Source organism: Pelodiscus sinensis, chromosome 3 (assembly GCF_052426305.1).
Source record: "Pelodiscus sinensis isolate ZL-2025 chromosome 3, ASM5242630v1, whole genome shotgun sequence".
NCBI classification, from domain to species: Eukaryota; Metazoa; Chordata; order Testudines; family Trionychidae; genus Pelodiscus; species Pelodiscus sinensis.
The window spans coordinates 155,407,950-155,433,789 of NC_143054.1; the positions used below are offsets into that span (position 1 = coordinate 155,407,950).

At 40.9% G+C, this 25,840-nt stretch overlaps 1 protein-coding gene across 1 annotated transcript in view; it reads left to right on the plus strand.

Moving 5' to 3' along the window:
• The window catches only part of IARS2 (isoleucyl-tRNA synthetase 2, mitochondrial), a 60,141-nt gene that overhangs the window by 547 nt on the left and 33,754 nt on the right, over nt 1–25,840 (plus strand). The window contains exons 2-14 of the mRNA XM_075925218.2: nt 2,050–2,172; nt 3,497–3,653; nt 8,882–9,030; nt 9,116–9,165; nt 9,254–9,363; nt 9,452–9,542; nt 9,939–10,054; nt 13,757–13,926; nt 15,887–15,977; nt 16,537–16,688; nt 17,337–17,497; nt 24,551–24,641; nt 25,364–25,457. Coding sequence (XP_075781333.2) covers nt 2,050–2,172; nt 3,497–3,653; nt 8,882–9,030; nt 9,116–9,165; nt 9,254–9,363; nt 9,452–9,542; nt 9,939–10,054; nt 13,757–13,926; nt 15,887–15,977; nt 16,537–16,688; nt 17,337–17,497; nt 24,551–24,641; nt 25,364–25,457 — 1,555 coding nt within the window. The remainder of the gene's footprint in view (nt 1–2,049; nt 2,173–3,496; nt 3,654–8,881; nt 9,031–9,115; nt 9,166–9,253; nt 9,364–9,451; nt 9,543–9,938; nt 10,055–13,756; nt 13,927–15,886; nt 15,978–16,536; nt 16,689–17,336; nt 17,498–24,550; nt 24,642–25,363; nt 25,458–25,840) is intronic.

Below are 25,840 nucleotides of genomic sequence, written 5' to 3' on the forward strand. Positions count from 1 at the left end.
ACTAGTGCCGCGCTATCCCGACAGGGTCAATGGCAAAACAAGGCGGTGCCAAACTGCCAGTGGTTTAAGGCAGAAGTTCTCACCCAAGGGCTTGGAGTGCCCCGGAGGGGAAAGTAGATTTTAGGGAGTCCCGCCAAGCAGGGTGTATTAGACTAATTGGTGTTCATGGCAGAAAGCCACATAGTTTCTATGCAGGGCACAGGCCCCAGGCCAGGAGTGGGCAATAAAATGGTTCACCAGGGTTAGTCGATGGTGGGCCGCTGTGGCTATATTTACCTATAGCTCCAATCAGCAATAACCCAAATGTAGGTGAATAAATGTGACAGTGCAGATACAATATTAATATCCAAGTATTTGGATACATCACTCATGAAAAGTTATACAGAGAGTTGGTTGTGAAAATCAAATATATCAGTGAATGTAGATTGTCCATCAGTAATTCAAAATATAGGGTACTTTGTTAGAAAATGCAATACAATATTCTCCTGACTGTGTTTCTCATTGGCACTCCAGCATATCACTCCTGGTGTTGCCAATGTCCAGTGATGTATTCCAGGTAGATATCCCTCAACCACCTGAGGGCGTCTGACACTACGAGTTTCCAAAGCAGCTGAGTATACTGTTAATTGATATGTCCCTTCATTCTTTGGCCACCAATCTCCTGCTTGGTGTTTTACCTGCATTCTGCCATATATTTCGTGTTATAGAAGATTCAGATGATGACCTAGCATGTGTTTGTTTTAAGAACACTTTCACTGCAGATTTGACAAAACACAAAGAAGGTAGCAATGTGAGATTTCTAAAGATGGCTATAGCCAGGGCTCGACAAATCACTGAATCTACTCGCCAAAGGTGAGTAGATTTCAGTTGGTCACCCTGTTCACCGGCGGTGTACACATACGCAATGCGGGTCTTGCACATGCGCAGTGCGGGGCTGACGAGTAGGTTTCGCCGCCGTTTGTCAAGTCCTGGCTATAGCACTTGACACAAGATGTAAGAATCTGAAGTGTCTTCAAAAATCAGAGAGATGGAGTATGGAGCCTGCTTTCCGAAATCTTAAAAGAGCAAAACTCCAGTGCATAAACTACAGAACCCGAACCGCAAAACTTAAAAATCAGCCTTCTGCTGGTGGCATTTCATGGAGATGATGAAAATGAATGTACATTGGTCTGTGCGACTTTGGATCATTATTGAACTGAACTCATCATCAGCGCGGATGCATATCCTCAAGAATGGTGGTTGAAACATGAGGGGACATATGAGTCTTTAGCACATCTGACACTTAAATATCTAGTGATGCAGGCTACAACAGTGTTCTGCGAATGCCTGTTCTCACTTCTGGTGACATTGTAAACCAGAAGACAACAACGTTCTCTCCTGAAAATATAAAACAATTGTTTGTCTGAGCAATTGTCTGAACAAGAAATAGGACTGAGTGAGCTTTTGTAGGTTCTAAAGTTTTACATTGCTTGATTTTTGAATGCAGTTATTTTTATACATAATTCTACATTTGTAGGTTCAAATTTTATTATAGCGATTGCACTGCAGTTCTTGTATTAAGTGAGTTAAAAATACTATTTTATTTTTACAGTGCAAATATCTATAATAAAAAACTAGAGTGAGAACTGTACACTTTGTATTGTGTAACTGCAATCAATATATTTGAATGTGAAAAACGTACAAAATATGTATATAATTCTAATATTGTTTAAGTGCATGATTATTTGTGACTAAAAAAATTAATTGTGGTTAATCACTTGACAGCCCTAGATCCAGGTATTATTTTTATTTCAGTTATTCCAAGAACAAATCTGGCCAAATAAATGATCTATTTTAGAAAATAAGGACAACATTGTTAACTTAGTAATGGAGAGTGGTAAATAATTTACAAAGTGTTAAAAATTCAGAGAAGAAAGTCTTCGCTTAAGGAGTTGGAGCAATTCAGCCTCTTAATGTTTTGCCTTTTGGAATGATGTTAAAATGAAAACTTGTTTTGAACTACTAAAACACAAACATATTACCAATTAAATTGTCATATTGTCTGTACAGAAATGTGGCTTTTCAGAACTATATTCATGGCAAAGGCAAAGGAAAACAAAGAATGAATTTTGCCTTCATGATGGTCCACCGTATGCCAATGGAGACCCGCATGTTGGTCATGCGTTAAATAAGGTCTGTATAAAAGTAGTACGTACAAGGTATTACATGCCTTCTGTAAGGTGCTGGGCACTCTCAATTCACATTGAAGTTGGATGTTCACTACTTTATAGGATAAGGCCCTTCATTCCTATTTAATGGGTAAGCTTTTACACTAATAATCCAATTTCTATTTCAGCCCTGCAATCTGCTAGATGCAGAGCTTCAGTATTATGTGCATAGTGAAGTACAGGCAGTCCTCGGGTTACATACAAGATAGGGACTGTAGGTTTGTTCTTAAGTTGAATCTGTATGTAAGTCGGAACTGGCATCCAGATTCAGCCACTGCTGAAACTGATCAGTTTCAACAGTGGCTGAATCTGGACTCCAGTTCTGACTTACATACAGATTCAACTTAAGAACCCCAGGCATCCCCAAGTCAGCTGCTGCTGAAACTGATCAGCGGCTGATTCCAGGAAGCCTGGGGCAGGGGCTTCCTGTAGTCAGCCACTGGTCAGTTTCTGCAGCGGCTGACTTGGGGATGCCTGGGGCAGAGCAGCTGGGGTGCTGCCGGGTTGGTCCAGTAGCGCCAAGGAGCGGTGCTGCGGGACCAACCGGCAGCACCCCACCTGCTCTACCACAGGCCCGGAGCTTTGCTCCACGTCTCCCTGGTCTGCTGGGGGGGGGGGGACCACTAGCTTCGCCCCTCCCCCCCCCCACCCCCAGTAGACCAGGGACACTGGGAGCAAAGCTGCAGCAGCGGCAGGGTGCCGCACCTCTGAGGCTTTGCTCTGGCAAAGCCGGGGAGGCACGGGACCCCTCCGCCTCCCGGCTTCGCTCCAGGTGTCCCTGGTCTGCTGGAGACGGTCCCCAGCAGACCAGGGGCACCCAGAGCAGCTTTTCTCACCCCAGAGTTCGAGGTGGCGGGACCGCTGCGCTCTGGGCGGTCCCGCTGCCTGCGAGCTCCGGGGCAAGAGAGCCCCGTTCGTAAGTGCGGATCCGACATAAGTCGGATCCGCGTAACTCGGGGACTGCCTGTATATTTCCATAATAAAATAATTCCACTTTGTTATAGGTAGGTGGAGCCCTCAGGCGCCTTGTGGCTTTCAGTTGTACAAAATCTGGTTGCTATTGATCAAGAGGTTCTTATGATGTTCTGTCAAAGTACAGTAAGAAACATAAATGTGAATACTGAAACTTAATCTTTAACATAGTTGATTGTGGTTGAGGTTTTTCAGAGTTTATCAAAATCAGTATGATACGAAGTAACATACAGCTGAGTCATGCTAATATGTATGGGAATATGAGGATGGTAGTAACAGTTATATCAAAAATAACATTTGACCTAACATTTTTCCAGATATTGAAAGACATCACTAATCGGTTCTATATGATGAGAGGTTATAAAGTGCACTATGTGCCAGGCTGGGATTGTCATGGGTTACCCATAGAATTGAAAGCATTGTCAGAATTAAAAGAAGCTCAGAATCTTTCACCATTGGAGATTAGACGGCAAGGTAAACTGTCCTTTGCAAAATTTTCCTAGAAACATTTGTGACGTAAATATTGTATTTTTATAAGTTGTTTTTGAATCTTTAGTGGAATATTATTTTGCTGTCTTTCATCTGTTTTAATTTTAGTTTTGGTACACTGGAATTTGTTAGGAACATCTTGGTTATAAGATAATACTTGACCTACATAATCTAAGCTTATAAGGAGGGTGACCTTTGTAAAGTGGATTCATCAAAATACAAGTTTGCATGAACCCAGTATAAGTTCGAAATAACCGTAGATGGAAAGAGGGAAGTAAATGACATAGACATCTGGATTCTAGTGTAGTTCAGTTCTGCAACATGAAATTATTGTATCCAATTTTTACTGGTGTTGTATGCCGAGTTCCTGAACTTAAAAAACTCTTTGAAAATAAGATTAGTTTTCCCTCTAATGTTTTTGAAGTATTCTCTCATGTTTTTGAGTAATGTGTGATTGTCATCGAGTAGGTGTTTTTCCAGTGAGGTAGCTCAGATTGATTCTTGACCCTGACATTTTTATTAATAATCTGGAGGAAAATATATCATTGATAATTTTATAGTTTGCAGATGACACCAAATTTGGGAAGTGATAAATAACGAAGAGGCTGGATTGCTTGGTAAACTAGGAGCAAGCAAACAATATGCATTTGAATATTGCTACAACTATACATCTAAGAGCAAAGAATGTAGTCCATGCCTAGAGGATGGGAGACTCCACTTAGGAAGCAGTAACTCGAGAAAAGATTTTAGGGTTGTGATGGATAATCAGCTGCCCATGAGCTCCTATTGTGGTGCTGTGACTAAAAGATCTAATGTAATCCTGGGATGCTGTCATAGATCCACTAGACTGAGTTTACAGCTCCGGTTCTGGAACAGTCTCCAGGAGTCCGGTGTCTTTAGGGATCTCACTGTTCCTCTGGGGTAAGCCCCACAACTTCACCAACTCCTTAGGCTGAACCTTTCAGCCATCAGTACTCCTGCTTCAGACCGCGAACTTCGTTCAATGAGTCCTACTGAGGAAGACTCCCAAGGGGATTTGTGTGTTCTCTGTGAATCAATATATCTCTGCAAGCAACTACAGCACCATTCATACAGTGCTGTCAAAACAAAGGGTTTATTAGTCAAATGTATCACAGCATGGCTACGTCTACACTACATCCCTTTTTTGTAAAAGGGATGTAAATTAGACGTATCGCAATTGCTAATGAAGCGAGGATTTAAATCTCCCCTGCTTCATTAGCATAAAAATGGCTGCCGCTTTTTTTCCACACGGAGCTTTATCAAAAAAAACCGCCAGTCTAGACACTGATCTTGCAGAAAATAAAGCCTTTTCCGAAAGTTCCCTTATCCTTCTCTGAATAGATCTTTATTTCCGCAAGATCAGCGTCCAGACTGGCGCTTTTTGTTGACAACGCTCCTTGCGGGGGAAAAAAGCGGCAGCCATTTTTATGCTAATGAAGTGGGGGAGATTTAAATCCCTGCGTCATTAGCAATTGCGATACGTCTAATTTACATCCCTTTTTACGAAAAAGGGATGTAATCTAGACGTAGCCCATAGGTTTTTAGGTTAACATAGAGAAATGAAGGGTACAGTACAGTCTGATCTGAGCAGCCAGAGCTCAGCCAAGTTGTGGTGAACCCGCATTATTTCAGTTTTATCAACTGCTTCCCCCAACCCCCATTTAACTTCCACTTCACACATGCACACTGCAGAGATGAAAGAGGGCGGGGGTGGTACAGTCTAGGGATGTTAAATTGTGTTTGCTAATGGAGTTGTCGATGGAATTTCCAGCAACCACTTGATTAGTTGCTAAGGCGGGAAACTGCAGAGCCGCAGCCAGGGTGGAGGACCGGGTGCAAGTCAGGACAACTGATTCCCGGCTTGTGCCCAGTCCCGCTTCTAGCCTCTGCCTCTCCTGTCCCCCACCATGGAGATGGTGCTGGGAGGAACTTGCTTACTCGACTAGTCGCTTACATCCCTAGCATGGGCCTGTACAGTGCAGCGGTAAGAACTGTCCACCAATACCAGCCTGCGCACAGCTGACATTAAAACTAGTGATGTTAAAAAATCATGTAATAGGGTAACCATGTAACCAGTGAAAATCTAAGTGGTTACACAGTTACATGCACTGCAAAGCTTTATACTGCAGAGCCCACTGTGAAGCTGCCTCCCTGTGGTGTGACTGCCAGCCCCTGCTGGCTCAGCTCCTACGGAGGAGGCTTCATTGTGGCAGTGAAGCCACCTCTCTGGGAGTGGAGCAGGCAGCCTTTGCCTGCCCTGCTCCCAGGGAGGAGGCTTCACTGCCCTGCTGCCCAGGAGGTTGAGTGTAACCAACACTATTGGCCAATAAGCATCCGCTTGTTAAACAGTTAGTTGTTTACACCCTAACATCCGTAATTTGAGCTGTGCCCCTTTTGTTCTTCCCCATCCCCCATCAGCAGCCATGCTGGTGGGGTTCAGCAACAGTGCCATGGTGGTGTTCCACTGTCCTTTTAGCCCAACACTGCACAGGTCCTCATGTTCACTTTCACCCCGTCTCAGCTGTGAACAGCTGCCAGCTACACCGGCAGTTCCAGACTGGATGTGGACATCTAGCAACCCAGTACCCAAAGAGACACAGACTTCACCCCCTCCCCCAATCTGCACCTGTCTGCACTGTGCAGAGCTGCATCTCCCCAACTTAAAACAAAGGATTGGGGTGGAGTCCTTAGATTTTAAGCTGGGGAGATGTAGCTCTGCACAGTGTAGAGAGGCAGGGATGTCTGTCTCTTTGGGTACTTGGTTGCAAGGTGTCCATATCCAGTCTGGAACTGCCAGTGTAGTTGGCAGCTGTCTGCAACTGTTCAAGTTTTGGGAGGGAAGAGGAGGAGCGGAGATTGAGCACAAATCAGGCAATCCATGATACTTCTCCCCCTCCCTACCAGCTTCTTTGAAGTAAGAAGTGCAGGGCTCCCAGTGCCTTGGTGTGAGAGAGGCGCATAGGGGATGGGAGCAGACAAGGGGGGTTTGTGGAGCTGCAGGTAGAACCCCAGTGCGCCATGGGATGCTGTGGCCCACTGAAGGCCACTCATGTGGTCTACTCGCTGTTCTTGGTTGCCCATCCTTGGTCTATAGGAGGGGTTCCCAACCTTTTTTGGTCCCCATACCCCATTGGCTTTTAGTAAACCTTCCCATACCCCCTATTCAATATGAAAGAAAATAAATTCTAGACTCTAGAATCCACAACTTTTTTTCACTAACACTACTACTTTTGGAATATTTCAATTAGAATAATCTAGTTATTTACTAAATATTCCCTGTACCCCCTTGACAAGCTTATCGTACCCCCTGGAGGTACGCATACCCCAGGTTGAGAACCCCCGGTCGATAGCCTGTGCTATACAGAAGGTCAGACTAGATTACAATGTTACCTTCTGGCTCTGGAATCTGTGAACTTTTTTTTTTTTTTTTTTTTTAAAACCCTTCATCGTGTATAATATTGGAAAACAGTGTAGGTGGTGCCTTCTGAGAGTTTATTATGGATTAGATGGAAAGTGTTCTGATAATGTATGTGTGTTTATTGGTAACAGCTTTGTCATGCAGTGGAATGACTTGCAATTTTAGTATATGTGCCGTTAGACTATGCAGCTTATATACTGATGTAGCTTCACGTCTCTTGCAAACAGCAGTCAATATGCACTGTCAAAGCATTTATAGAAAACATGATGCATCATTCACTTGCTTTGAGCTTAACTCCTGTCTCAACTTTTTTTTGTGGGGTGGGGGTTATTGCTAGGTGTATTTGGGTATAATAAGCATTCAGATGATTTTAAGGAACACATTCAATGAAATTGCATTTCATTTAAAGTTGGTTTGTAATTTAAATTGGGGGAAAAAGCATAATATTCAAACCAATGTTGATTGTGGTGATCTGATGGCACTGGTATATTAAAGTAAGATTTTTTTTAAATAATATGGTACATGGGGAGATGGTTTTTATTTACAAAAGTGTATAGCTTTTCTTTGCATTTATATGGTGCTTGATTTGCATCTTGGTTAGCTACCATGTATTTACTCCAGATGGGGCTGTATTTTAGGGTAAAAATAAAGTAATTCCTATATGTGTATGTTGAGCATTGTCCTACAACTCTTGTTCATGATTAGTTCCACTGAGGAGATTACAAACCCTCTTATATTACACTTTTCATGTCAAACTTTGGCTACTCGTTGGTAGTAGATGGAGCCCCATCGATGTTCAGAAGCTGTTCTTTTGACCTCAGCCAAACATTAATGCAATGACTCTTTTCATCCAGAAATATTCTGGAGCCTGTATTTTTCTTATTAGCTCTTGTCAGGAGATGTTTCATGTGTTTTAAACTTTTTCCCATTGTAGATTCTGGCATAAGAGGATGATCTGTCCTTTTCAGACCTTTTTGTGATTGCTGTCAGGGAGCAGGCTCTCTGCCCCAGCCTTCCTATATTTTTTTTTTATTGTCATCATCTCAGCCTACTTGTGTCACTTCCTCTCCCACTGCTCCTGCTCCACCCTCTGCAGCTCATAATGTCTTCCAGTAGGGTGGATCATGATATTAGTGATTCAGACCACATCTCTGCAGCCTTCAGAGTTCTGAATAGAGCTTATCAAATAATGAGGGGGAAGGAACAGTGAAAACTTATACAAAGGAAAAAAATAAAAAATAATTTGAAAAGCTATTTGCAATGAATAGTTTAACCAGCTCTAGTTATGAATAGCAGCAATTAAACCAACTTGTCTTAACTTCAGGTAGCTGCTTACTGCATTACAAACCCCAGAATAGCATCAGATAGAAGCACTGCAGCGGTTGGTCAGTTTTTATTCCTTTTACACTTGGTAGGTTGGAACTTCATAACCATCTGGGTTGGAATTCTTTCCCCTTTTTAAAATTAATTTAAGTTCTGTAAAAATGGATGGCTTACTTGGAAAAAAAAACAAACTCCCTAGTGGTGTTTGGCTTTCACTTTGATGGGACTACTCATGCGAGTAAAGCAGTTTGAGGCTTCTAAAAGTTACTGTTATATACATCAGTTGGTATAGTTTTATATTTTGTAATTTATAATAGTTGTATAATATTTTGTTCCCAGCAGAGGTTAATCATTCACTAGCAAGTAAGCCATTAGCAATTCTTAAAATTAATTAAAGTGATCACACAGATTTTAAAAGAACAATGTTTTAAAAACAATTGTTTCTTTTTAGCAAAAGAATTTGCAGAAAGGGCAATTGAGAAACAGAAATCTGCCTTCATTCGTTGGGGTATAATGGCAGATTGGACTAATTGCTACTACACATTTGATGGGAAGTATGAGGCAAAACAACTGAGTGTCTTCCACAAAATGTACGACAAGGTATGCTAGTGTGCCATTTAACCAAGTCCTTATTTAAGTTACAATGTAGTTCTGATCCAGTTAACTTCATGTTTTTCCTCTTTAGGGTTACATTTATCAGGACTATAAACCGGTATTTTGGTCTCCTTCAGCAAAGTAAGAATCAACTTACCATTTTATCTATAAAATAAGAAGAGAGAAATACATGTTCATGTGGTTTAACCTATTTTTGATCTTCACCCAGCACAGCCTTGGCTGAAGCTGAACTTGAATACAATCAGCAGCATGTCAGTCGTTCAGTTTATATCAAATTCCCCTTGTTGAAATCGCCTCCTAAACTGGCCTCTGTGATAGGTATGATTTATAATATGTAGTTCTTGTTAAAACTGTGACATCTTTGGTTTTTATGACAATTAACATAGTTTTTAATTTGCTTCTATAGCTGGATCTCCAACTGTCAGTTCGCTAATCTGGACTACACAGCCATGGACTATTCCTGCCAATCAAGCTATTTGTTATATGCCGGATTCAGAGTATGTATTTAACTTATTCACCTTTATCAATCTGCTTCCACTAATATCATTATTTATTAGCAGAGTTACAGTGAAGTGCTTTTAATAGCAAGGCTGAAGTAGGAGGCATCTCAGACTTATTTAATGGCATTTTTATTTTTTTATGTTACTCAATTTCAGACTTTTTCCCATCTTTTAAAAAAATTAATTGTTCTTATGTTGTTTCTACTTTGCACTTGTATTCATTCTATTGAAATCATTTGGAGCGAAACAGTAATAGGATTTTTGTAGTAAAAATCACATTTTCAGATGGTTTAAAAAGCAGCAAATGTCTAAAACATTTAAAAAAGTAAAGTTAGTGCTTTGACACGTTTGCTAATATTGATTTTTTGGTTATTTAATATATATGTCTTGTAGCTATTCCATTGTAAAATGTGCCAACACTGGTGAATGGTACGTTCTAGCTGCAAATAGAGTAGAGTCTACAGCTGCCATCTTGGACACACAATTTGAAGTTATTTCAATGTGTAAAGGTAAGAGCTTCAATATACTTTGAATGTTAATTTGTAGAGTAATATGTTTGCTAAAATATTGATACGAAAGTAGAGAATCCAAGTAGAATAACTTTGTGTTTCATTAGCTACACTTTGCACATGTATTATAGTAATTTTAGCTAAAAAATAATATGAAGAACAGTAATTAAAATACATAAAATATTCAGCATAATGACTTGTTGGTACTAATTTTCACCATAAATTAAATTGACAGAATTTAATTGCTCCAAATTGCTTGACAGAAGCTTCCCCATTAGTAAAATGTAAATAGGAAGTTGGAGGATAATTATATATAGAACTAGAAGACTTACCTGGTGTTATCTGGGTCTTTAGAGCAGGGGACTGGTGGTGTTGGAAGTCCAGGAGTCAGGGCAGGGTCCTGGAGGTGTTGGAGGGGGCAGGGCAGGAGGCTGGGACTGAGGAGGGGTTTAGAGTAGGGGGTTCCCATCTGGCAGGGCTCCCCTGCCCCAGATGATGGGGCCTTTTTTCAGCTGCCAGGGACCTTCTGTCTCTCCCAGTCACCAGGGCCTCTCACCCTCCCCAAGGGCCAAGAGCGGGAAGGAGCTTGGGGCAAGGGGACTACTTAAGTCAGTGGTCTCCAACCTTTTTACACCCAAGATCACTTTTTAAATGACAGACCAAGCCAAGATCTACCGCCCCGCCCCTTCCTTGAAGCCCCACCCTCTCTATTCTCCTCCTCTCCATCACTTGCTATTCCCAATCCTTATACTGCTACTTTTTTTTAAAGGTTTTTCAACATTTGGAAGTGGTGCTCAGCCAGGGTGCACCACGCTCCACGTGGGCTGGTGCAGAGAAGAAGCTGCCTGGCCAGCTGGCTGTGGCCTTCAGCCCGGAGGAGGCTGAACCGTGCTCCAGCTGATCAGGCGGCTTCCCCTCTGCGCCTGCCCACAGCTGGAGCTAGACGCAGCCTCTCTGGGCTGAGTGCAGGGCAGCCGGGCTGGAGGGAAGAGAAGTGGCTGCCCGGCCAGCTGGCCATGGCGCTCAGCCAAGGTGCACCAAGCTCCACATGGGCAGGTGCAGAGGAGAAGCCGCTGATCAGCTAGAGCGTGGGGCAGCCTCTTTCAGCTGAAAGCCACAGTCAGTTGGCTGGGGTGTTTCAGCCCTCCCGACCTTCCAGTTCCCACCATTCCTTGCAGCTACTCACCTGTGTTGTTGCTCGGTGAGTAGCTGCTCCTCAAATGAGGAAATCTAATGTAAATGTACTGCACAGGTGCGCAGTTCAGAGAGGGCTCAAGAGCTACTCTTAGAGCCCCTGAGATCTACCGGTAGATTGCGATCTACTGGTTGGTGACCACAGACTGAAGTGATCTGGTGGCAGGCAAGATGGTGGAGCCCCAGCCTTTTTGGCCACTCTTGGTAGTGAGGCTGCCCTCAGTGACCACTCTGCACATAGCTCACGCCCATGGACTTGCTGCCACCAGTGGCCACTCTCAGTATCGCATCCCTCCTTTTTGTGCTTTTCCTTTTCACATCCCTCCTCTCTCTCTCCCCTCCCTTTCCATGTTATAGAAAACAGTCCTGTTCCTGGCACTTACCATTTGCTTGGCGCAACCAAACCCTGACCTTACTTTAAGTTAGGATAAGAGGAAGCTGCCTACCAAATTTGGTGGTCCTAGCGCTTACCATTTAGGAGAAATTTTTGAACAAACAGACTCACAGATATTTTAGAAATATCTGACTATATAGATATACAGGCAGTCCCCAACTTACGCGGATCCGACTTATGTCGGATCCACACTTACGAACGGGGCTTTCTCGCCCCGGAGGTCGAGGTGGCGGATTGCTGCCTGCGAGCTCCGGGGCGAGAGAGCCTCGATCGTAAGCTGCTCCCGGTGCCCCTGGTCTGCTGGAGACCGTCTCCAGCAGACCAGGGGCACCGGGACTGAAGCCGCAGCAGCAAAGCCTCAGAAGCAAAGCCTCAGAAGCGCGGGAACCCGCCGCTGCTGCGGCTTCGCTCCCGGTGCCTGTGGTCTGCTGGGGACCGTCCCAGGTCACCAGGGGTTGGTGGCCCTATTCTTGGGGAGTAGGCTTCCCTTTGGGCGATGCAGTATAAAGCTAAGTTATACTGCAGAGCCCATAGTGCACGTAACTGTGTAAGCACAAAAATGTTTACTGTATATGTATATAATGTCTTTAATTTAGTGGAAAAAAAATTGTGGCTCTTAACCACCCCTTCCCCATTTACACTAAGTCATATGGGGAAATTGGATTCACTTCACATCATTTCTCTTAGTCATATTTTTCAAAAACATAACTACAACATTAAAGCAAGGAGTTACTGTACTATAAACTGATTAGTTGCCTAGGCTATGTCTAGACTGCAAGCCTCTTTCGAAAGAGGCTCTTTCAAAAGATACTTTCGAAAGAGCCTCTTTCGAAAGAGAGCGTCTAGACTGCACGTTGAACTTTCGAAAAAGCGGCTTGCTTTTTCGAAAGAAAGCATCCAGTGACTCTGGATGCTCTCTTTTGAAGAAGCCCTATTTACATTGAAGAACGCCTTCTTTCAAAAGAAGAACTTCTTTCGAAAGAAGGCGTTCTTCCTCGTGAAATGAGGTTTACCGCCATCGAAAGAAAAGCCGCATTCTTTCGATTTAATTTCGAAAGAACGCGGCTTGAGTCTGGACGCAGGGGAAGTTTTTTCGGAAAAAGGCTACTTTTCCCCAAAAAAACCCTGAGTCTGGACACAGCCCTAGTGTTTAAGTATCTTTGTTTTAGAATGTCGTAAAGATACAGTGTATATATAATAAAGTCATGTGCTCATGGTGAAATGGAAAGTTAGAAGCAAAGCTGTGGATAGATTTCGGGTCTCTTGTCTTCAGAAAACTAGACCTAAAACAGCAGCAGATAGGAATGCACTTAGTGCCCATTGGGGATGTAAGCGACTAGTCAACTATCTGATAAGCAAAAGCTTATTGGATAGTTGACTAGTCCCTCGACTAGTTGCTTCCCCTCCCCTTGCTGCCACTCTTGGGAGCAGCTGCCTTAAAAGTCAGTTCCCCCTGCCCCTCCCCTAGCACCATCTGCGCGGGAAGCAGGGGAGGCACCGTAGTAGCGCGGAATGGGTGTGAGCTGGGAATCAACTGATTGCTGACTCGCATCCAGTCCTGGATGCTGCACCTCTGCGTTTTAAATGTAGTAAGAGCCTCCTGGCTCTTAATACATTTAAAAATCAGAAGCACAGCAGGGGGGAGACCTGGCGCGAGCCGCAGAGCAGCTGTCCTGGCTCGCGCTGGGTCCCTCCTCCACTTTAGCCTTTTAAATGTATCAAGAGCCTGTTGGGTAATCCCACTGTGGCTCCCCTGCTTATCGACTAGTCAATAGAAAATCCATCAAGTAGTCGATTAGTTTATTAAACGAAATTTAACATCCCTAGTGCCTATAGGTTAGGAATGCCTTATATTGCTCAACTACTTCTAGAGTAGCATTGCCTGGCTCAGGAAAAAAAATTCTTCTGGAAGCATGGGGTGCACCTGTATACGAGTGGTGGCAATGGAGAAACAGGGAAGCATAGTCATCTGGAGGGTGGATATGGAAAACTGTATTGGTATGGATATTTGTGTTTTTGTTTATCAATTGTAATTATTTTTGATTTATGACTAACTTTGAAAGACACAGTCTGGACTTTTAAATTGTTGACTATCCCATTTCTTTTTGCTTCAGGTGTTGATTTGGAAAATGGTTCTTGTGCTCATCCCACGATTCCTGGCAGAGTCTCCCCTTTCTTGCCAGCAAATCATGTGACAATGACAAAAGGAACAGGTTTAGTTCACACAGCCCCAGCTCATGGTATGGAGGATTACAGTGTAGCTTCCCACCACCAGATGCCCATGGTACTTTCATTTGTTTTTTTTTCTCTTGCTTTTAATCTGTATGTGTTTGATCCCACACCAAAATGTAAATGTCACAAACTTACATGTTTTGCATAACATTTAAAATTGTTCTGATGCCTGCCTGTAACAATATGAATAGCACTGATTAATTTGGAGACCTGCTGTAAACAGAATTGGCTTTGGAAGAGCAAAAGCTTGGATTATAAAAACAAATAGGAAAAATGGGTCCACTTTAGAGCCAATTGTTGCATGAACTTGGCAGTATAGCAATGAAATGGAATAGTACTTTTGCAACTTTTTGTGCCTCAGTTTGCCAAGCCATCAGGAAAAAAGATAATTATTGTTTTTAGTATCTTAGGAAGCTTTGAGGCCTTTGAGAGATTCTTTGAGAGGAACAAAGATGCTATATAAATGTAAAAAGCGTTAGTAAAGAAACAATCCTCTTTTATGGGAATTGCTTAAAAGAAAAAGTAGCTTACTAGTTATAGAACTATGTAAATGTTTCCTTGTGGTATTCTAGATTTCTGTTGGCTTGTCTCTTTTCTTGCTGTCAGATCATCAAAGTGTAATTTGATCAGCTCTTGAATGAAGGAATTAGTATTTAGAGGAGAGATGCCCAAGGAAAATCTAGAAGATGGTGACAATAGTATTTGTTTAAATTCATCTCAGTGCTTTGTTTTACCAAGGCAAAGAGTGACTAAGTAATTTGCCATTGCACATACATCGCAGTAGTGGCAGCAGTGGAAATAGGATTCATCTGTGTCTTTTATAGTTTAGCACCCTGTTCCCTGGATGATGCAGTCTGTAGTAGTGTTAATAGTAGTTTAGATGGTGCTGTTTACTCCTAGTCAGTGCTGAAATAATGCTTCTGCATAATGTTATGGGATACTGTTCTGTGGAAGGTGAGGTGATTTGGTTTAAATATAAAAGTGAGAGTTTTGAAGCCTGTTGCCAAAAAAGCCTCCCCTCTCTTCTTGTAACACCAGGGCTAAATTTCTAATGTGGGAATTAGGAATGTGAAAGGTTAACCTGTGAAGGCAGGAGCATCTCTCCGCCCACCGTGGTTAGGAGGCTGCTCCAGGCAGGCCAGAGCGTCTGTCCACAGCAGGCCGTGGCACCTCACAGTCTTCCCCTCCTTCTTCCGCCCACCCCCCCACCACCCAGTTAACCAAGTAAACAAACAAATATGTTTAACCAGTTAAATGGGATTTTACATCCCTAGTGGGAAAAACTTCTGTTCTGTCTGTAGTTTTTCTATCAGTTAAGAATTAAGTGGAATAGTATTCAGGGTGTGTCTACACTGCACCATTATTTCAAGATAACTAGCATTATTTCAAACTCACAATGCAAGTGTCTATGCAGCCATTCCGTTATTTTGAAGTAACGGATGGCTTATTCCAAAATCAGTAAGCCTCATTCTACGAGGAATAACACCTATTCCGAAATAGCTATTTTGAAATAAAGTGTGTGTAGATGCTCCACTTCTTCTATTTCGAAATAGCCCCTCACCAGAGCCATTCTAAGTTATTCCTCCCCAGTGCCTCCTGGGATGCTAAACAGAGATAGCACTTCTACACTTCAGAGAAGCCTCAAAATTAGTCCGAGGCAGACTTCCCTAAAGTAGACGTGCTATTTCAAAATAAGCTATTTCAGAATAACTATAGTTTATTTCAGAATTAGCATGCAGTTTAGATGTACCCTTAATGTAGTAATATGAATCCTGTATCCTCACAAACTCAGTGGAGTTCATCCTGTATGAGGATTTAGGCTTAGTGGCATGTTGGCAAACTTTGGGATAATTACATCATAATTAGCTTGAATGTTAAGTGACATCTTATTTCTCAGCCTGCCTCAGATGTATGGTGTATTACAGTGCATTCTTAGTTCATAATTTCAGAGTTTCAAAAAGCAAAAGGTCCCTTAATATTTTGACGTTACTTAAGAATATTCTTGCTTTTAGGATTGCCTGGTAGATGAAGATGGATGTTTTACAGAAGCTGCAGGTCCTGAGCTTCACAACAAGGCTGTATTGGAAGAAGGAAATGAAGCTGGTTAGTGTCTTGTGTTCAGTTAGTCATTATTCTCTGAAGCTTAGTCTGTCATATTTTAAAGGTTCGTGTAAACCAAATAGATCTTAGAATGATGAAATACTGGCACTTCCAATTACAGATTGAACCTCTCTAGTCCAGCATCCTCGGGACCTGACTGGTGCCGAACCAGAGAATTTTTCGGACCAAGGGAGGCCAGTATTGTTTAGCAGCTTTACCAAACCTTTCACTGCTTACTGGGCTCTTAGAAGACATTTAGGGGTAAATTAGAGCTAAATAACAGCACAGAACACTGAGACCCAGGACTGGTGGCTGTAAACAAACTTGGAGACTATGAGAAATTTGGTCACACCCAGGGTAAGTGGATCTGGCTAACTAAAATCATGCCAGACCATGGATTTTACTGGACCAGAGAGTGCCAGACTAGTGAGGTTCAACCTGGATCAGGAGGATGGGAATAGGACATTGAGGAAAGGAAAAAAGTGGAGTTATAGTAGTAATAGCAGTGTTGTGCTCATCTGATTTCTTATTACTTCTAATTCTTAATTCTCATTCTCATTAGTTATTCAGATGCTTCAAGCAGCAAAGAATTTATTAAAAGAGGAGAAATGTGTACATAGCTACCCATATGATTGGAGGACTAAAAAACCAGTGATTATTCGTGCAAGCAAACAGTGGTTTGTAAACACGGCAGATATCAAGGCTACAGCCCAGGTACCAGACTTTGTTCCATAGTTTGCTGTTTGAAGGAGTGTAAAGGCCATTGTTATCACATTGGGTCTTTGCCTAGCGTATAGATTCTATTGCAAATGTATGCTTTTTCCCTTCGTGTTTACAAACACTTTGACGCTGATAGCAATCACAGTAACAATTAGTTTAGAAATTATCAACAGTTACAGTTTAATTTATTTACCACCAACTTTAGATTAATTGTGCACTTATGCTCTTTTCCATTTAAGCCTCTGAAAAAGGAAGGTTCCAGTGGTTGGGAGAGCTGGGTTCAATACTTCCTTTTAACCCCAGACTTCCTGTATGACCTTTGCTGCAATCACTTAACTTCTCTGGGTCTCAATTCTCCATTTGTAAAATGGGCATAATAGAAGGCTTGTGAGGATAAATACATGACTCGTGCTACCAAGCACCTCACAATCTTTAATGTAAGTAATTCAGATAGGTAGATTTAAGCAGAAAATAAAGTGAGTGATGGTGATGACATCAGTGAGATAATACCTTGGAGCTTATATCAATATGTGAGGATTCATGCCAGTAGCTCTTTGTGCCCTGAGAAAATAAATAGTATCCTTTTGTTAAATTTGGAATGTGCTCCAACCCTAAATAATACTAGTTCTGGTTATTTCATAGGAATTGTTAAAAAAAGTGAAATTTATTCCTGCATCAGCAGTGAATAGAATGCTAGAAATGCTGGATAGAAGGACATATTGGTGCATCTCAAGACAGAAGAGTTGGGGTGTCCCAATTCCAGTATTCTACCATAAGACAACAGGAGAATCCCTAATAAACAGGTATCTATTTAATTCAAATAAAAAATAAGAGACCTGTCTTGCACTAATAAAGGTTGAACCTTTCTACCCTGGCAACCTCCGTAGTCCAGCATGATTTTAGTTAGCTAGATGTCCACTTATCATGGGTGTGACTAAGTTTCCTGTGGTCCCATAAAGTTTGTTTACAGCCACCAGTCCTGAGTCTCAGTTTTCTGTGCTGTTATTTAGCTCTAATTTAGCCCCAAGTGTCTACTAAGAACCCAGTAAACAGTGGAAATGTTGGTAATACTGCTAGATAATATTGACCTCCCTTGGTCCAGCAAATTCTCTGGTTCAGCACTGGTCAAGTCCCAAGTTAGAGAGATTCAACGTATATAAAATATTAAAATTACAAATAGCTGAAGAGCAAGAAAATCTGTTTTGGTTCCTGACTGCAAAATTTGTAGTTTTGTATAGTTAGTTTTAAATTGTTATTTTTAATGGAAAAAGAGGGAGCAATGTCGTATTACTGAATGTGATTTAATTACAATAGTCTAGATCTGTTTCATACTATTAACTGGCAGTCAGCTAATGATCCTCTGTGATAGTCGTCTGTGATTTAATAGGCTCTCAATAGAGCTGATGTTATACGTTAATATTAAATATAAAGAACAGCTAATGCATGCTGTAGCTTTAATAGATTATAACTATAAATCTTGGAATTATGAACGTACCTATTGAATTATAATAAAAATTTCTGAAATTGAAGAGTTTATGTATGGCCATGAAATGAGAAGTAAAAAATGGGATGTCGAAATCAGGTGCTGAATTAAAAAACCCCAAAACCAAACAAAAAATCCTACCTATTTCAGAGTTAAATTGGAGACCATTTTATTTTTTCAGAGAACCCTATTTGATGTTTGTTACCATAAAGTTAGGGCAGTGGCCCCCAACGTGGTTTTTAAATCTTTACTTAGATCAGGTTGCTTTAAATCCTTGTTTCTTAAACTGTGTTCCATGGACCACTGGTGTTCTGTGGAGCGCTCACAGGTGTGCCGTGGCCATTTGAAGAAAAAAAATGGCCGGGAGAGCTGCTGAGACGCAGCGGGTGGTGCGAAGAGATGAGCGAGTGGTGAGGTGGCTGGAAATGAGGCGGGGCTACCTGCGTTCCTCCTCCTGTGCTTCCACGTGAAGGGCGGAAGAGGCAAGCAAGTGATGACACGGCAGGAAATGTGGCAGGGCTACTTAGGTTCCTCATGTGCTTCTGCGTCTTGCTTGCAACCACGTGGGAAAGCTCCGCGCCTCAGTTGCGTCCCTTGCCAGAGGGGAGGAGCGTTGCAGGGCTAGCTGCAGGGCCGGCTCTCCGCTGCTGGTCTGGGGATCCTGCCTGCTAGGGGAGAGAACTGCCCTAAAGCTGCCACCCCGACCGGGTCTTTGCACCGCTGTCTCTATCTCTCACTTTTTACGCAGGACAGCTGAGGAGGGCCAGCACCTTCCACCCTCTAGAACAGACAAGGCCCTTCCCTTCAGTATTCTGTGTAAAAAAATAACAGAGCCAGGGACTAGAACTATTGAAGGACAAAACATTAAGCAGTAAGAGATCCACTGTGAATTGGGGGGCAGGGTAAGGCCCTCAGTGCCCCTAATGCTGGCGTGGCTGTTATGGCAGCTGTCAGTCAGCTGCTTGACATTAACCCATGCTTGATAAGGTATTGAATTTATAATTTCTACCAATATGAGTAAACTAGGGAAATGTAATTTACTCAATCAAAAAGGCAGAAGTTTAGAAGGCTTTATAGGGCAGTGAGTGAATATTGTTGTTGTCAGTAAAAGTGTAAAGGTGTTGTCTGGTGTTCAAGGGGCAAGCTTTTTTTTCCCCCCCTTCTCTCAACAAAAAAATCCTTGGTGTTCCTCATTAAAATATATATATATTGATTGTTTGGTGTTCCTCAGTCTTAAAAAGTTTAAGAAAAACTGCTCTAAATCTTTTATCATTTTTGTTGCTCTTCTCTGGATGGTCTTCAGTTTCTCCATATCTTAAAGATAATGCCCAAAATGGAATGTAATACTCAATCGGAGGCCTCACCAATGCTGAGCATTAAAGTATGGCCCAAACAGGAGGCTGGCACAGGGCGGTCTGACGGTGGATATGCAAATAAAATGTTAGTGGTCTGCCAAACGTTTGTGAATGGGTTTACCGGTCCGCAATATAAAAAAAAAGTTGGGAACCACTGGTCTAAATAATACTTACTCCTGCCATGTGCAAGAGACTGGACTAGATCACTTTTTCAGGTGTCTTCCAATTCTATGATGTCATGCAAACCTAGTCAATGTGTGTGGTGCATGCCACACAGTTGTTTTTGTTCACTTCCTCTGTCTGTTTTTTGTTAACAGCATGCAAATAATGCCAAAATACTCTTGTAGAGAAATGTGTAAAGACTTTATATAATGGGTTAAGATAATCTCTTAACATGTGGAAGTCATTCATCTAGTTAAAAAAGTATTTATCAAAAGACTTAATATATATTTACCCAGTAAAGTATGGAGCCATTATAGTCTATGTAGAAAGAAGCCTTTTTAAGTATGCTTTGCATTTTAGTATTCAAGAATTGTGTGAAAAATAGATAATTTAGTATTACGTGAATGACAAAAAACCTGTGTAGCACAACTTGGCAGTTGGACAAGCTACGAAAATGTGCACTAAGCAATATTTTTCTCTGAAATTATAGCTAAATACCATAAATACACAAATAGGAGTGATTGCATACATTTAGCTGGGCAATAGGGAACATATTTGAAGATAGTGAATTCTCCTTTAGTTATAGCTATATTAAAGGCAAAGAACATAAGCCAAAATGTGTGCTTTGTAAACCTTTTAACTTTGACACGTTGCTGGAGTTGTGTGAGCAGTGGTATTGTTGGGGCATTTTTACAGAGAAAATACTGCGGTAGATCAGCCGTTCCATCTTTGTGTAAGTTGATATCAGCCCATTATTCATTAATGTCAAAAAGCAACATGGAGGTGGGTAAAGGTCAATACAGCACATGAGACTGAAAAGGAAATACAGAAAAGACTCATGTACTATCTGATTGAAAGTTAGATTTATTCTCTCTGGCTGCCATAACATCTGTTTCATTTTTAAAACACTTTTATATAAATAACGAACATTAACATGTAAATAAGTATTATACAGTTTGTTCTTCAAAATATTTCACAGTACATCCAGAGGCAAATTTTCTCTAAGTTAGCCATAGCAGTCTTCTGGTTCCAAAGCAGTTAAGGCATACAGAAAATTGGCCTACAGAACTGACAGACAAATTTAAAAGTCACAGTCTATCAATTCATAGGTCATTTTCCTATATACCGTATCTTAATAAAATATACAGCAGTCCTACGTATTTTATTGTAGTTTGTTCTCAGACATTACAGTATGTAACATGATATGGTACGTGAAGCTTCTACTATCTTCTAAATGTACAGACATATATACATGAATGATTCAAAATTGCACTTATATTTTTAACTCCAGTGCTGTATAAATGTGTGTGGCTGCTCCACGTTCTATCAGTAGATATCAAAAGTAACAGCATCTCCACTGGAAGTTGGTGTAGTCCACATGGAGTTGCTGTTACATCTGATAACACTGCTGGTTAGTCTTGAATGATTTCCCATACTTAACTTTAAATAGTAATTGTCTTAAAATAAACCAGTGATATCTTCCCGTGCAAGAATGGGTATGCCCATGAACTTGCCATTTTAAAATCCGCACCATTCTCATTTTGAAGGATGTAGTTTACATGCCTTAAGACAAGTTTTTTTTAATTGCAATTATGCTGTTACTTCCAATTTTAAAAACAGCTAGTTCTAATTTTGAATAAGTTACACTTAACGTTTCTTTTCTCTAAGAATCTGCTTGCTTACTCTCATTCACGTGTGCCATTGCAGGCATTTTGAGCTTATAGCAACAAGCAGTCTTGCAACATTAAACATGATCTAAATGCCACAAGAAAGTATTTCTATCTCCTCAGGATATTTAAGTTGTGAGTTCACAAGTTTCAGTAAAATGGCAAATTTTTACTTTCTGTGTGAGAGAGGTTATTGAATAAGTGCGGTTTTCCAAATAGTCATCATGAGAATGTGGGCAGTAAAGATAGATGTGCGTAAAGCGTGTTTGTGTAAAATTTAAATAAGTGCACAAAATAATTTAACAAACTAAATAGTTTATCTGATTTATGCTACTGCCACTCTCCAACATTAGGTTTTCAAGTAAATATTTTAATGAAATTTTCCTAGATTTATTGAAAAAGTAACAATATCCTAGGGACTATATTGACTTTTTTTAAAATAAATTCAGGAAATTAAAAGCTAAGATTGAGAATAGTAGATCACGTCAAGTAACAAATATGAAGTGATAACTTTAATAGGTAATGAATTAGTAAAGCTAAGTCGCAGTTATCTGAATATTTGGCATTAATTGTTATATTGGACTAATACAGTTTCCAAGAAATGTTCTCCCCTTTTCCTGTTTTTATTATAAATTAGGAATGTAATCACTTAAATGTTACGTAGAAAATCCAGTCACATAATGCTTGTATAAATATATCTAAAATTGTAAGAAAATAATTTGATTAAATTGAACTTTATTGAAAACACATTTCAGTAAGTTCAGAACATTAGCAACTTACCTCATCTCTTCTGAAGTCCTGTTTGTCAAAGAACTGATACCTGTGTAAAAAGAGAATCTACCTTGTACTCCATTGTTATACAAAAAGAAAGAGGATTAGCAAACACCAGGAACGTTTTTTTCTTCTGCTGGGAATCATCTTAGTGCCGCTTAATTTCTGATGACACCCTAAATAAGCAATCAGTACAAGTAATATCAGAGTTCAAAATGATTGGTTGGTGTCATGGTAGCATGAATTACCTCATCGGTTTTCACTGTTAGAGACTTAGCAAGTGACACGTAATGCAAGTTCTTTTAGATATGCCCTATGACTATAAGGCAAAGTTTAACAATGGGGTTTATTGCTTACTCTATGAATTATTGTGCTTGCTTGGAAGCATATAGATTGTAGAGTGATAAGTAATTAGGTGAGAGCTGTTTTTTCATAGGTATAGTAGGTAGAGAGAATTTCACTTTAGGTTTTTAAAATATGCATACAATACATGTTCTAAACGTGCAAAGGTAATAGGAAGAAAACTTATTCATGAGAATCTTGGGGAAAGTTCAGAGAAGTAGCTTTTAAATTCTTACAGGGAGGCAGAAGCTACATTCTTGGAATCTTAGATATTGTGTACAACTATTTCTTTAAAATGCTTTATTAAATGAGATGGAAATAATTTTAAATTGCTGAACCATTACAGTTAGCTTATTTCAAAATTGCACAAAACCTGGGAATACTGGCTAATTATTAGTAAACTGTCAATATTTGATTACTTTTATTTTGTATAATTAAGTATATAATGTAACCATGAGAATCTGAGAAATTATCTGCTGCTTCTATATTGCAGAAGAGAAAATTATCTGTTAATTCACATCAGAGTCAGGCAGATTTACACTCTAAAATAACTTCCTACTGATGTTTATAAATTAACCATATGGCTTTATTTTGTATAACATTATGGTTGATAAAAGGTTAGGCCGATCCATGATGTCTTTGTAAAAGTATTCATAAAGAAATTAGGGTATATCTACACAGCAAAGTTATTTTGAAATAACAGCCGTTATTTCAGAATAACTTTACTAGTGTTTACACAGCCAAACCGCTATTTCGAAATTAATTCGAAATAGTGGAGCACTTATTTCGATTTGGGTAAACCTCATTCCACGAGGAATAACACCAGATTGGAAATAGCTATTTTGAAAGAAGTGCTGTGCAGACATTTATTTCAAAATAGGGGTCCTCCAGCTTTCCCAGGGTACCCTGGTGGCCACTCCAGCCTCAACCACGAACACTACTCTCCCTCCCTCCTTCCCGGAGCCCTTAAAGGGGTAGACTCTGGCCACAGTGCCTGTGCCAGCTCCAAGGCTGCTAGCCCAGAGTCAGCAGTCACTGTCCCTGACCCAGTGGCCCCAAAACTTGAGCCAGCAAGCCACGGGCAGGCAGCCCTCCACTGTTCCCCAGGAGCCATCTGCCAGCTCCCAGGAGCCTGCCAGGGCCCAGAGAAGGCAGGCATCTTCCTAGTCCAGGGTGGAGATCTACCAAGATCCAAAAGGGTCAGGAACATTACTCACACTAGGTCAATGAATGTTTAAGATTTTCTCAAATACACATACCAGATCTTAATAACTATAACTGTACATACAGATATGAATAAAGTTCTTAGGTCAGTTTCATAGTAGAGATGGTGAGTTGCTGAATTGCAAAAAATTCTTTCCCGAATCAGTTCATCGGGTGATGGTCCAAAATAGGCAGTCCATATAGAGTTTGTTCAAATTCTTCCATGAGAATTAGTCACTCCAGCACCGCAGAGTTGTGCAGAGAGCCCTGAGGGAAAGGTTAACATCCTTTATAAGTCTGTAGTTGTTAGGCAGATTAGGTCAGGTGACCCTACTTTTCCCTCCTTTTCTTTTCCCACTATTTTCAGACATGGGATCGTGATGTGGGGGGCTAACAAGGCCTCAGAGAGTAAAACAAAATGATGGGGAACAAAACTGGTACTCCTCCCCCAACAAACCTCTAACAAGATATAGGTAAACACAGATCAATACAATCACTAACTTCTTCCATTTCTCTAACAATATAGGTTTGTCTTTCAAAGCTCTGGTCTATTTAACAAGGCTTTGTTAGCTAGCATAAGGAATGGCCCCCTAAGTACCATTTATATGCTTTTCTAATATGTCTTCGAATTTGGGTCATTTAGCCTGGTAGTGCTCAACCACTCCAGCCCTGCAGTGTGTGGTAGCGTGGGGCTGGAGCACCAGCACGGGCTCCCCAGTGCTGGTAGGGGAGGATCCCTGAGCCTCGGGGGCCAGATCCAGGTAAGCTGGGGGCCACATCCAGCCCCCTGAGCCTGAGGTTCCCCTCCCTGCTTTAAGGAATGTATAGCTGCTCCTTGATTGAACTATGCTAATCAGTTTCCTTCTTACACAGTGAAATCATTGAGAATGTTATTAAAATAGTGGAGCAGCATGGAAGTGATGCATGGTGGAAGCTTCCTGTTGAACAGCTTCTGCCAAAAAAGGTAACTTTCTGAGTGTTAACATATAGGGTTGAAATTGCAAGAGAGATGGAGAGGGTTAGATCTCCCCTAACACAGTAAGGGCAAGACAGCTAATGCTGTTGATTTTACGTAGAAGGTACTTGGTGGCTACAATGCTGGGCAGCAATATTAAACCCTCAGATATTTCTATGATCCTTATGACTTTTTATTTGTTACAAAATGTTAAGAGTGCACATTGAGACTGTGCATTGTACTGTGCTATGTTTCAATGTTGTATATCAGATTGATGCCAGAAATTTTGCAGTTCCAATGATCATTGAGCAGGTAACTGAGGGAACAGTTAATACACAGGCTTAAAATGTAATCATTTCTTCTGGCTAAGGCTAATTTTTCTGTAATACTTGCTACTGTTTGTGTTGTGTTTGTGGCCCTAATCTTCCAGCACTGTGCACGTGTGAAGTATATGTCCAGTGTGCAGTGCAGAAACAGTGGTTTCTGACATTTTTGGGAGGGGAAGATGTGAGAAGGGAGGAGAGAGAGGGTCATTTGTCTTCTGAAAAGTAACCATTGTGTATAATTTTGTAAATAACCTCTTGCAAAATGTGCATCTTCTGCAAAATTGGTGGACCAAAACCAAAATCTGCTTTGGTTATTTCTATTTTGGAGACACTCACCTTCTTCCAGTTAAAGGCGCAAAATGTTTATTTTCTCTTATTAATACTATTTAACTGTTATTTCATTAGGTTGGTAGCCACAATGTACTGGATTATGTACAGGGACAGGATGTCCTGGATATCTGGTTTGATAGTGGAACTTCCTGGGCTCATGTGTTGGAAGGTATGGCGCTGATAAATACTGAGTATTCTTTTTAAACGTTTGGTGGACCAGAAGCATTACTTTTTGTGCACAACACCACTGAAGTCAGTGGAGTTGAGTTGGTGTAATCCAGTGGCTAGTTTGGATGAGGTCATTAATTGCAAAGCTTTTTAAGAATAGGATTTGATGTTTGCAAACTCATTTGCAATAGGTTTTTTAATAAATTACCACTGGTCATTTTGGCATGTGAAGAACCTTTTAAGTTAAAGATGCACAAATTAAAAATTGCCTGTTCTGGTTATGAAAGCAGTTCACTTCGTAACTGGAAGACAGATCTCAATTTATTTTGAATTAACACATTTTAAAGTTTGTGTTGATGTATAGTGACTCTTTGTCTTTCATAG